Genomic DNA, 11,260 nt, shown 5'->3' on the forward strand with positions numbered 1-11,260 from the left:
CTGTTCCATGAACACGGTGCTTAGAGCTGGGAACTCTGGTCTCACCTGGTACTCTTACCAGGACTCTGGTCTCACTCAGCAAGGCTCTGTGGTCTCACTGGGGACTCTGGTCACAATCCAGAACTCTGGTCTTACCAGAGACTCTGTGGTTTCAGTCAGGGGATTCTGTGGTCTTACCAGGAACTCTGTGGTTTCAGCCCGGGGATTCTGCGGTCTCAGCCTGGGACTTTGTGATCTCACTAGACTAGAGACTCAGCCTAACACTCTGGTCTGTCTCACCAGGGCCTCTTAGGTCTCAGCCCAGGGACTCTGTGGTGTCACAGGGACTGTGTGGTCTGATGAGGGACTTGTCTTACCAAGGCCTCTGTGGTCTTAGCCCTGGGACTCTGTGATCTCACCTGGGACACTGTAGTCCTGTTATGCAATGCTTCATATGAGATTATGGTCATATGTGGGGATTCTGGGCATGTGTTGTGGAATATGATTACATGTGTACGTATGTGAATGATCATGCTGTGTGGGACTTGGTTATGTGTGCATGTCACTGGTCACATTTTTGTAATCTTTGTTCATGTGGAGGGCTTGTCAGGAAACAGCTGCCCATCACAGCTTTGATGGGCAGTCCCAACTGCCTACCCTGCCTGCCTTGTAGTCCTCTGCTCTCAAGCCCAAGTCAGTTCCTGACACCCCTGGCTCCCTCATGGTATAGGGGCTGCTCTCTGCATCCACACAGCAGTGCCCGCCATTCATGCTGGACTTCACCCCTCCCCTGTGGGCTGAGGTGCTATTCTGCCACATTTAGCAGGGTGGCAGAGGTTGGATGGCCCCCAGAGTCCTGTCTGAGTCCACAGAGCCTGCAGGGGGACCTGGGGGTCTCACATAACCACATCCTCCAGTCCCCTGGGTGCAGGCTCTGGGCTGTGCTTGGTTTGATGATCCACCTACTGTGCGTGGGTTTGGTCCACACTAGGAACCTGGCAGTGCCCTGGCAAACAGGGATGGTGGGCGGGGAGGGAGACAGGTAGCCTTGTTTCTCCTGCACTTCCTTCCTCTACTGGCTGCACTCTGCCCCAGGACCCACAGGGCTGGACCTGTGCTTAGCTGTGGGCACCAGTGTCTCCAGGAGTTTTCACAGAGATACCTCTGACCCTGCTGTCTTTCTGGCTCGAGGGTCACTGGGTGTCTCAGTGTGTGATTGTTTGTGGCTACCCAGCTACACCCTGGCATGAGTGAGGATGGACAGATGGAACTGGCACAAACTCCTGCATGACCCGTCCAGGCCTGAACCTTGGTTAAGAGGTGGAGTTACTCAGCAGCTACAGCCCCCCATCTGCCTGCAGGGCCCTGTAGCAGCAGGTATGGGGTCCTCAGGGAGGAGAACTCTGGGCATACACTTAACTCATCCTTTTTTTTTTTGTTTTGTTTTTTGGGCCACACCCGGCGGTGCTCAGGGGTTACTCCTGGCTGTCTGCTCAGAAATAGCTCCTGGCAGGCACGGGGGACCATATGGGACACAGGGATTCGAACCAACCACCTTTGGTTCTGGATTGGCATTTGCCTTGCAAGCTATCTCTCCGGGCCCGACTCATCCTTTTTGACAAGATCTGAAGATGTTGCAGTCTGGCCCAGAGGGATCCTAAATCTGCCTCGTGGTGGTGGTGATGGGGCAGAGGGTCCTGAGCTCACCTGGGCAGTGAGTACATCCTCGGCTTTGCTGTTCTGGGGTGTCCTCTGCTTGATCAGCTCAGACATACCCCACACACACATATGCACTGCAGGAGGGAGTGAGGGGAGAGTGAAAGCAGGGCATCCCTGAGTGAGCACAGCATCAGGACTGCAAGCCCTGGACCACTCTTGGATTAGACTCAGCCAGGATAGGCACTCTGGACCAGGAGCTGATGCAAGCACTTGGCCCAGAGGTGGTGGTGGGTGATCCCCCAAACCACTAGCCTCACACTGGCTCCTGGAAGCTCACAGTTGTAGAACAGGAAGGGGCCTGAGGAGCATCCTAGCACCACACCTCTCTGTCCACTTTCCGTCAATCTGACTGTCCACATGTCCATCATACATTTACTTTGTCCATTCATCCATCCATCATCTGTCCATCCCTCCACCTTTGTCACCTTTGATCTGTCTCTCTGTCTGCTTTTTGTCCATCCATCTGTCCCATCTTCCATCTGTCCATCCATCCATCTCTGCTTGTCTATCTGTCCATTGGTCTGTCCATCTATCTGCTCTTCCACCTATCTGTCCATTCCTGGCAGGTTCTGGGGACCATAGGGGACGTTGGGATTCGAACCGTGGTCTGTTTGTACTTGAGTGTAAATGTATATGAGTGTGTGCGTGTCTATCTGACTCAGGACTGCAGTGCAGGCCCGGCCTTAGTCTTTCGTGGGGCAATGGATGGGCACAGGGGGGGTGCTGTGGATTGTGGCCCCTCCTCAGAGACCCAGCAGCAGAGGTAGAGAGGAGCTGGCCTGGGCAACTCTGTGGGCGAGGGCTTCCCTGGGGGGACCAAGACTCCCCTCCCCCACACCCATCCACCCTTCTTGCCCCTCCTCTGCCCACCAGTCCTGCCCACTATGCAGCACTCAGGGAGCCAAACCATCCAAGTCAACTACAGGGTCTTGCAGGCTCAGCCCTGGGGCATGGGGGGTAGGAGTTTGATCCGGCTGCATCCCATATGTGCCCCAAAGCCAGGAATGATTTCTGAGTGCATAGCCAGGAGTAACCACTGAGCCTCACCGGGTGTGGCTCCAAAACAAAAGCAAACAAAATAAAACAACCAAAAAAAAAAAAAAAACAAACCTGAAATCCTCCCAGTCATACTTGTAGAGCCTTCCCTTTCCACACACAGCTGTGTCCCCCAACACTGAAAAACAAGACTCCCTACCTCTACAGTCCAGGCAGGTGGATGGGGGGGGCTGGAATGGATGGGGGCTGCTTCTCTTGTGTGGTCCTGGCACTCCTTGGAAGAGTGATACTGTCCTCTTGGCAAACCCAGGGGCCCTTCTAGAAGCCCATGGTGCTGGCCAACCTCAGAAGGGAACATGTGGGTTCCACAAAGAACACCCTGAGACCTAGCAGAGCCTTGGGCTAGCTGGGGCAGCCCTTCTCTCCCCTGAGCACCATGACCCCCATGGCCTGGCTCTGCACCCGCCAAAAGGTCCAGGATCAGAGAGACCTGGGTAGGGGTAGCTGGAGACAATCCCCAAACTGACTCCTAATTGGTCTATTTGCATCTTTGCTTTTGTTTTCTTTGGGGGCCACACCTGCATAGCTCTGGGAGTTACTCTTGGCTTTAAACTCGGGAACCCTATGGGGTGCCTGGAGATGGGGTGCCTTGAGTTGGGTGGAGTCCTGGGTTGGCAAAGAAAAGCAAAGCCCTCCCCATCCCACTGGACTTTCTCCTGCTCATCCTGGTTTCTGAGAAGTGCTGCTTCCTTAAAGCCTGTGTGGAGACTCTAGACAATTGAACCCGATTCCCACGACGAGATGGCCGGACGGGGACATACACCCATGTGGCCATCACTGCACCAGGGCAGTCCCTGACAGGGGTCAATGTGATGAAAAGTGACTACAGGGGAGAGGGTGATGAGGGGGTTAAGGGGAGAAAGTAAAGATAGAGGAGGGAAGGGGCTAGGGAGAGAGGAAGGGAGGAAATCAAGTAAAGAAAAAGGAGAGAAGGAAGCGCAGAGAAAAGAGGCAGGGACCTCCCAGAGGGACTCAGCAGTGTGTGCCTGTTGGGGAGTTGGCATTGCCCAAGGGTCCTGTCCATATGCCCTGGAGCAGCCCCAGCCTCCTCTTGTCAGAGGTGATTTGTTGGTGGTGTGGGGGGAGTTCCAGGATTCTGCAGCAAGAGCATCCCTTGCTCCTTGTACCCCGGACCAGCGGACCAGCGTCCAGACTGATGGAGGAGTGTAGGGTCCAGGCAGGAGAGTGGGATTTCCCAGGGGTGTGTGGAGTTACAGGCCTGATCCTCTGGTAGATCCAACCAAACCCCAGGCTGCCTGGCTCTCCCGGGTCTTCACAGAACCCGGGAATTACTGGGGGTGTGCAGGAAGTTACCCTAGTTAAAAAAAAGGCTCAGGCTCAGATTAGAGAAGAGATAGAATCGGGATTCTGAGGAGGTGTCCCAGGTTCCAGTGTGCTCTGGGGGAAATGGAGATATTCTGGGGTATAGCTCTTCGGACTCCTCTCCTCTCTCCGAGAGCGCTGCTCTGCTGCTCTCTGGAGAGGTGTGTGTTCCTCAAGTTTTCCAATCCTGTGAGTTTCCAGTGCTCCAGGACTGACCTGTCAGAGGCCAGACAGAGAGAAACTGGCTGCTATCAAAAGGTGCAACCAAACCCTTGGTGACTCTGACTTGGAGGGGTAGCTGGGGCCCAGGAAAAGGGGGACTGGACTATCTTCAGTCTGAGAGGCACAAATGCGTTTCCAGGCTCCCTTCTTTTTTGAGCACTAGCTGTTGGGTGCTGTCCCCCTGCAGGGTTCCCACGGCTCCCTAGGCTGGGGGGGGGGTGGTTTTAATTTGAGAAATTCTACTCTAGAAGGCAGTGAGGAGGGACTCCCAGATTAGGATCGTCTGTGAAGACCACACACATTCTTTCTCGGTACAACATTCCCTGTGCGCGTCCCTTAAGTCTCTCAGCTATAATCCAACTGCACTTCACTTCCTCCCCTCAAAGGCTAAGGGGGAACGTTATGGCCTCGGAGGTTGGGACTGGGATGGAGGCGGAGATGTACTTTAGGGTGGCAAGTCGGGATGCGATTTACTTTAGGGTGGCAAGTCACGTCCTGTTCCAGGCTCCATCGCCCCAGCCGGGACGGGCCCGTTCTGTACCTACCCACAAACTCCAGGCTGGCCACCGAGCAAGTGCCCTGACGCAGGGCACCCTGGACACTCCTGTGTGCCACTGCTCTCCCCATCTGTGTGGCAGCCGGGCCAGTGCCGCCAGCTGAAGATCCTTCCAAACTTGGGGAGCTGAGGCTGTGAGTCGCTTGCATTCAGTAGTTCTGGTTCCCGCTCTTGCTCTGTGCGGCGGCTCACGGCTTCATCTCTGCTTTCGGCCCCAAGTCCTGGGACCCTGGACGGTCAATCGGAAAGGCCGGTCCGCCTTGGGGTGCCCAGGAAGAGCTCCTAGAGATTCCCCGTGTCAAAACTGTGGGCGAGAATGAGCTGCAGAAGAAGCGGGGTGGGGGGGCCCGGAGAGATAGCACAGCGGTGTTTGCCTTGCAAGCAGCCGATCCAGGACCAAAGGTGGTTGGTTCGAATCCCGGTGTCCCATATGGTCCCCCGTGCCTGCCAGGAGCTATTTCTGAGCAGATAGCCAGGAGTAACCCCTGAGCACCGCCGGGTGTGGCCCAAAAACCAAGAAGCGGGGTGGGGAGGAGAGGAGGGGGCAGCCTCCCTCCAGGTAGGACACTGTGGTCATCCCTCCAGGCCGGGCGCTTAGGGATGCGCACTCAGTGTCCATTCCCTGACATCCAGACTTGGTCCACGGCCGTCCTCCGAGGACTCGGGCGCGCAGGCAGAGCTGGAGCGGGGCCCAGGGACCCTGGAGGCGGCTCCCGGGCCTGGCGGGCGCACCTGCGCTCGGCTCCCCAAGGCGGGCGCACCCCGCGAGGGTGGCGGAGGGGCGGGTCAGGGCGGCGCTGGTGGGGCCGCGGCCCTCCCTGCGCGCTGGGCTCCCTTCGCGGCAGGTCGGAGCGGGGACACGGCGCGGAGAGGGGCCAGCGCGGGCCGAGGGAGGGGCCGCGCCGTCTTGGAGACTCATTGGAGGCCACGCCCGCCCTAAGCTGATAAATAAGGGGCCGGCCCGGGCCGCCGGCCAAGTCGGACGCCCGCAGCTACCCGCGCACGGTCCGGTGCGCCAGGCGAAGCGAAGCGAGGCGAGGCGAGGCGACCCGGTGCACCATGGCCTCGCTGCTGGGAGCTTACTCGTGGCCCGAGGGGCTCGAGTGCCCGGGGCTGGACCCCGAACTGTCGGAGGGTCTGTCACCGCCCGCCGCCCCCCGCCCGCCCGGGGACAAGGGCTCCGAGAGTCGCATCCGGCGGCCCATGAACGCCTTCATGGTTTGGGCCAAGGACGAGAGGAAACGATTGGCCGTGCAGAACCCGGACCTGCACAACGCGGAGCTCAGCAAGATGCTGGGTGAGCGACCCGCCCAAAGGGACCCGGGGGCGCGCCCGGAGTGGGCGGGTGGGCGGCGAGCGCGCGGGGCTCAGGGCGACCACTCGGGGTAAATGGGGAATAATTAGGCTCGGGAAGGCGCTCATGGGCCTCGGGGACCACTCGGCCCCCCGGGGGAAGCATTGCACACGGAGGAGAACTGGCCCCGGACAGCGCGGGAGCACGGGGAACACCTGGACCCTGGAGGCGCAGGGAGCACAGGGAATACTCAGTACCTGGGTAGAATCTAGGGACGCAGGGACCTCTGAGACGAGGTTGGGCACCAGGTTGGGCATCTGTTTCAGTCTGGGTGCAGTCCAGAAACCCGGGTTTAGGAGCATCTTGGAGAGGCACCTTGACGAGGCCCAAAGCGAAAGCGCCCAGCGCGCACCAAGGTGGCATCAGAGGCGACCATCAGAGGTGGCCCTCTCGCCCCAGGGTCTGAGTTCAGGGGTCCTGGGGGCGCGGAGGGGCCAAATAGGCCCCAGTCTCTGGCCTAGCAGCGGATAGCGGCGGGATCTGGCGGGGACAGAAACGCTCCCCGGTGGAACCCGGGTTTGCTCGGAATGGAGCCGGGTTTAACCATCGTCTTTCCCGGAACCTGAGTACTGACTCAACCTCGGGACCGCCACTGTTCTCAGCTCTCAGTTCTTAGCAGCGTTGTCTTCTACTGAATCCTGCTTTCAAGTAATGAATGATTAAACCAGCAGGAAAAGAAACAAAAGGAAAGAAAGAAAAGTTCGCAAACTGTTGGAACTTTGTGGCAAGCTGCGGCTCCTTAAACTGGGATGCTCAGGGCGGTGGGTTCTTTTTCAGGGAGGAAGTAACTGGGACGGAGAGCCGGTCCCAGCCTAGAAGCGGCCAAGGAGCGGCTCTCCACTAAGTGGGACCAAAGCGGGAACTCCGCACTTTCCCAGTTCCAACGGCTTCGCCCTTTGCGGGCGTTTTGATTCATTTTGGCCTATGGAAACCTTTAGGGGCGCTTGTGGTGAGCCCGACTGGGCCAACCCCCTCTCCCCACCCAGAGCTCAGCCTTTTTCCTTTTTCCTTTTTCCGTCGAAGCTTCAGGCCCTTCCAGGTCGGACCACACCAGCCAGGATTCAGACCATGGGGTTCACGGGAAGGAGAGATCACTCTGGCCTTGTAGCCACTCCCTTCAAAGAAGGGGTACAGGTTTCTAAGAGAGCCTTGACCATTAGCCCACCTCACATTTAGCTGTTTCTGGGCTGCTGGTTAAGCTTGAGTTTATTTTCTGTTTTTTCTTTTTTTTTTTTTAACATTTTGTTTTCGGGGGTGGATTTGGTTTTTGAACCAAACCTGGCAGTGCTCAGGGCGTACTCCTGATTCTGCACTCAGGAATCACTCCTGGTAACTCCTGGTGCTGGGGTGAAGTGGGGGGGGGGTTAGAATGCTGGTATTGAACCCCCGTTGGCCACATCCAAGTCAAACGTCCTCCTGGCAGTATTTTTCCCTCCAGGTCCTGCTAAGCCTGAGTCAAAACAGTTTTTTTTTTTCTTCCATAAAAAAGGACAGAAACATGGCTTTTAGAGGGGGCTGGAATCAATACAGGTTGAGGAACTTGTAGAATTTTTTTTTTTTTTTAAGAAAAATGAGGACCTGCGAGTCGGATGGCTCTGGGTTTCTGAGGCTGGAGAAGGAAGGAAAATCTAGAAGGGAGCGCTGAACCCCACTGTAGCAAGAGCTTTGTCCTTTCTCTTAGCCTGTGACCAAGCTGAAGTCACTGGCAGGACCTGGAGATTTATTTTGCAGGAATCCAGAGACCTTCCTGCTTAGCCATTGGGCTGGGACAGAGAACCCCTGGTGTTGCTTTGGAAAATATAGCCTTTTTACACCTGTTAGAAGAGGCAACAGGATGGTCTCACCAGCCTGTTTCAGGAACCATTTCCTTCCTTTCTTCCTTCCCTTTTTTTTCCCTTTGCTTTTTAGGGCCTGCTCCCCTGCCGTGCTCAACAGTGATTCCAAGGTCCTTGCTGGGGGGCAGGGGTTGAGGGGCTTGTGCCCAGGGATCCTGAGATCAATCCCTGGTTTTGCTGGCTGTGGAGCCTGTGGCCCCTCTTTGAACCCCGCTTTCTTCCTGGCTCAGGAGCATGAGGTGCTGAGTCTGTCCTAGCCCTGAGCATCCTGAATGTCCCCTCTGTGATGCCTGGTCAGAGATAGCCCGAGTCTCAGCAGCCTGAAGGAACAAAGGGGTCTTAATTGATACCCCAAAATCCAGGGCCTTCTAGACCCCACCAGGACCCCATTTTCAACTGAGTCTGCAGAAGTTGGGATACTTGAACCTAGAAACCTGGAGCTGTGCTTCAGACTGGAACAGCTTCCCAGGTCTGAAAGCCAAGCTGGGCTCTGAAATGTCCCAAGTTACCCTTCACCAAGGCAGCGAGTCCTGGAATTTTGGGTTGTGGCAGAATCCAGATCAAGGCAGGAGTTGGGGCTCTGGAGAAGGAGGGCTTCCTAGGCTGAGCCCCTTGTCCTGCCTCGTGCTTTGCTGAAGAATGAGGGAAACACCTTTTCCCTCAGGGCTGAGTGGGGGTCCCTCCCCTGGAAACATTGGGGTGGATTTGTCTTGGGCTCCCACTTGAAGGAGTCCTGAGCCCACCAAAGAGGCAGCTGCAGGAGTGGGTGGTCAATGTTGGCGCCTAAGGCAGGCAGAGGGTACCCTCAGAGTGTGCGAGGCAGGGAGAGCACCATGCTGGCAGGCAGCACCCAGGGAAGGCAGCACTGAGGGAGCCAGCTCAGAGCCACAGCTGTTTCACTCAGGGTGGACTCAGCGAATTATGGGACGGTGTGGTGAATTATAGGCCTGGGTGCTTCTTAGAGAAGGTGCCTGTGTATGTGTATGTCTGTGTGGTGTTCATGAATGTGTGTACATGTCTATGTCTCTAAGCATGTCTGTGTATGAGTACATGTGTCTATGTGTATATATGTGAGTTATGTGTATGCATCTGTATGTTTGTATGTGTGAATATGTTTTCGTACATGAGCAAGTATGATCAGGCCGATTCCCCACATCCTGGTCCTGTCCTGTAAGGGATCTTCCTGTCTGTCACCTGGGTGTCTGTCATTTGCAGACTTGTAAGACTGAACAGAACTGCTCAATAGACGAGACTGGGTGTGTGTGTGGGAGTTTGAGTCCATCATAAATATGAGGGTCTCACTTCCTGAGACATAGCTCCAGGCAACCACAATGAAAAGCTTCCTTATTAAAAAAACACATACGAGGGGCCAGAGCAAGAGCATAGTGGAGAAGGCACTGCCTTGCATGTGGCTCACCCAATTTTGATGTTTTGCACCTCAGCAACAACATAGGTTCCCCCGAGAGCCCCTCTAGGAGTGACCCCTGAGCCCAGAGACAGAAGTCAGCATTGAGCACCACCATGTGTGGCCCCGAGACCCAAACCAAACCCACAAGTGATGTGAAATGACTCCACACTAGGGAGCCCAAACAATGCTTTGATCCTCTCAGGTTTAGTCCCATGGGACCTGAGCTTAGGCTGGGCCTGCGGGTGTGATAGCTAAGCTCAGGGGCCGCAGGTGTCATCAGTTTGGTCCAGGCTGTGTCCTTGATGGCTGTGGCGGAAGAGGGGACAGAGGGGCAGGGATCATGGGTGGTGCACACTTGCATACAGGTGGGGCGTGGCGGGTGGTAGGTGGCAGGGAATGGCATGCAGGCTGACATGACCCTTTGTAACTTGTGTGGGCAGGAAAGTCCTGGAAGGCTTTGACACTGTCCCAGAAGCGGCCATACGTGGAGGAGGCTGAACGCCTGCGTCTACAACACATGCAGGACCACCCCAACTACAAGTACCGGCCGCGCCGCAAGAAGCAAGCCAAGCGTCTGTGCAAGCGTGCTGAGCCCGGCTTCTTGTTGGGCTCACTCCCCCGGGACCAGAACACACCCCTGCCTGACAAGCGGGGTGCCCGGGGGAGCCCAGGGGAAGAGGAGGACCGGGGTGAGTACTCCCCAGGGCCAACCCTGCCCAGCCTCCGTGGCTGCTACCATGAGACAGCAGCTGCGGCTGGGGGCAGAGCTGGGGCCACCCCGGGTAGTGTGGACGTCTATCCCTACGGACTGCCCACGCCCCCCGAGATGTCTCCACTGGACATTCTGGAGCCGGAGCCTACCTTCTTCTCTGCTCCCTGTTCTGAGGAGCATGCGGCCCCCCGCCGCCTCCCCCACCTGCCTGCACCTCATTACGCGCCAGAATTTGCTCCCAGTCCCCACCACTGTAGCCATGCCCTGGGCCCCCTGGGGCTCAGCCAACCCCCCAGCGTTCCTCTATTGTCCCCTGTACCGGGCTGCACGCCTTCGCCTCCCTTCTACCCTCCTACCCCCTATCACCCTCTCCACTCCAACCTGCATGCACCTCTGGGCCAGCTGTCGCCACCACCAGAGCACCCTGGCTTTGATGCCCTGGACCAGCTGAGCCAGGCGGAACTTCTGGGGGATGTGGATCGCAATGAGCTTGACCAGTATCTGAACACACCCGGCCACGCAGACTCCGTGGTGGGGACCATAGCGCTGAGTGGACCGGGGGCCACGAGTGCCCCAGAGACTAGCCTCATCTCAGTGCTGGCTGATGCCACGGCCACCTACTACAACAGCTACAGTGTGTCCTAGAGCTGCCCTCGCCTCCTGCTTGCCTGGCACAGGGGAACCCGGTAGGCAGGTCTGGGCGGCTCCAGCACACAGAACCTTGCTCTGCCCGCTGCGCCTGCAGCCTGAAGCTTCCAGCATCTTCCTTCAGAGGAGCATCTGCCCACTGCACCCCGGGACTCAGGCCAGACCCCCCTGCCAGGTGCAGCTTTTGGCAGCGTTTTCGCCCATCTCCCCTCTGTGTTCTCATCCACGGAGCCTATGTGAGCAACCTACAGGCTGGAGCATCTGGCCATATCCATGTCCTGACCAGGGCCACTCCTGGAGAGGAGGGAGAGGAGGAGGAAGAAGAACAGGAAGAAAAGGAGGAGGAGGTGAAGGCCCCATCCTGGAGCTGCTTTCTGGGGCCTCTGCCCTCCTGACACTCACAGGTCATGTGCGGGCAGGTGGGCTCTCTCTCCTGTCTCTCTTTGTC

At 57.1% G+C, this 11,260-nt stretch overlaps 1 protein-coding gene across 1 annotated transcript; it reads left to right on the forward strand.

The window, feature by feature from the left end:
* Positions 1-5,882: 5,882 nt before the first annotated feature.
* On the forward strand, positions 5,883-11,001 carry SOX7 (SRY-box transcription factor 7). The gene is made up of 2 exons (XM_049771129.1): positions 5,883-6,152; positions 9,893-11,001. Exons 1-2 carry the CDS (start codon positions 5,915-5,917, stop codon positions 10,807-10,809), a joined length of 1,155 nt encoding a protein of 384 aa, XP_049627086.1. The 5' UTR covers positions 5,883-5,914; the 3' UTR covers positions 10,810-11,001.
* Positions 11,002-11,260: the final 259 nt, after the last annotated feature.

This window comes from Suncus etruscus, chromosome 4 (assembly GCF_024139225.1).
Source record: "Suncus etruscus isolate mSunEtr1 chromosome 4, mSunEtr1.pri.cur, whole genome shotgun sequence".
In the NCBI taxonomy this organism is placed as follows: Eukaryota; Metazoa; Chordata; class Mammalia; order Eulipotyphla; family Soricidae; genus Suncus; species Suncus etruscus.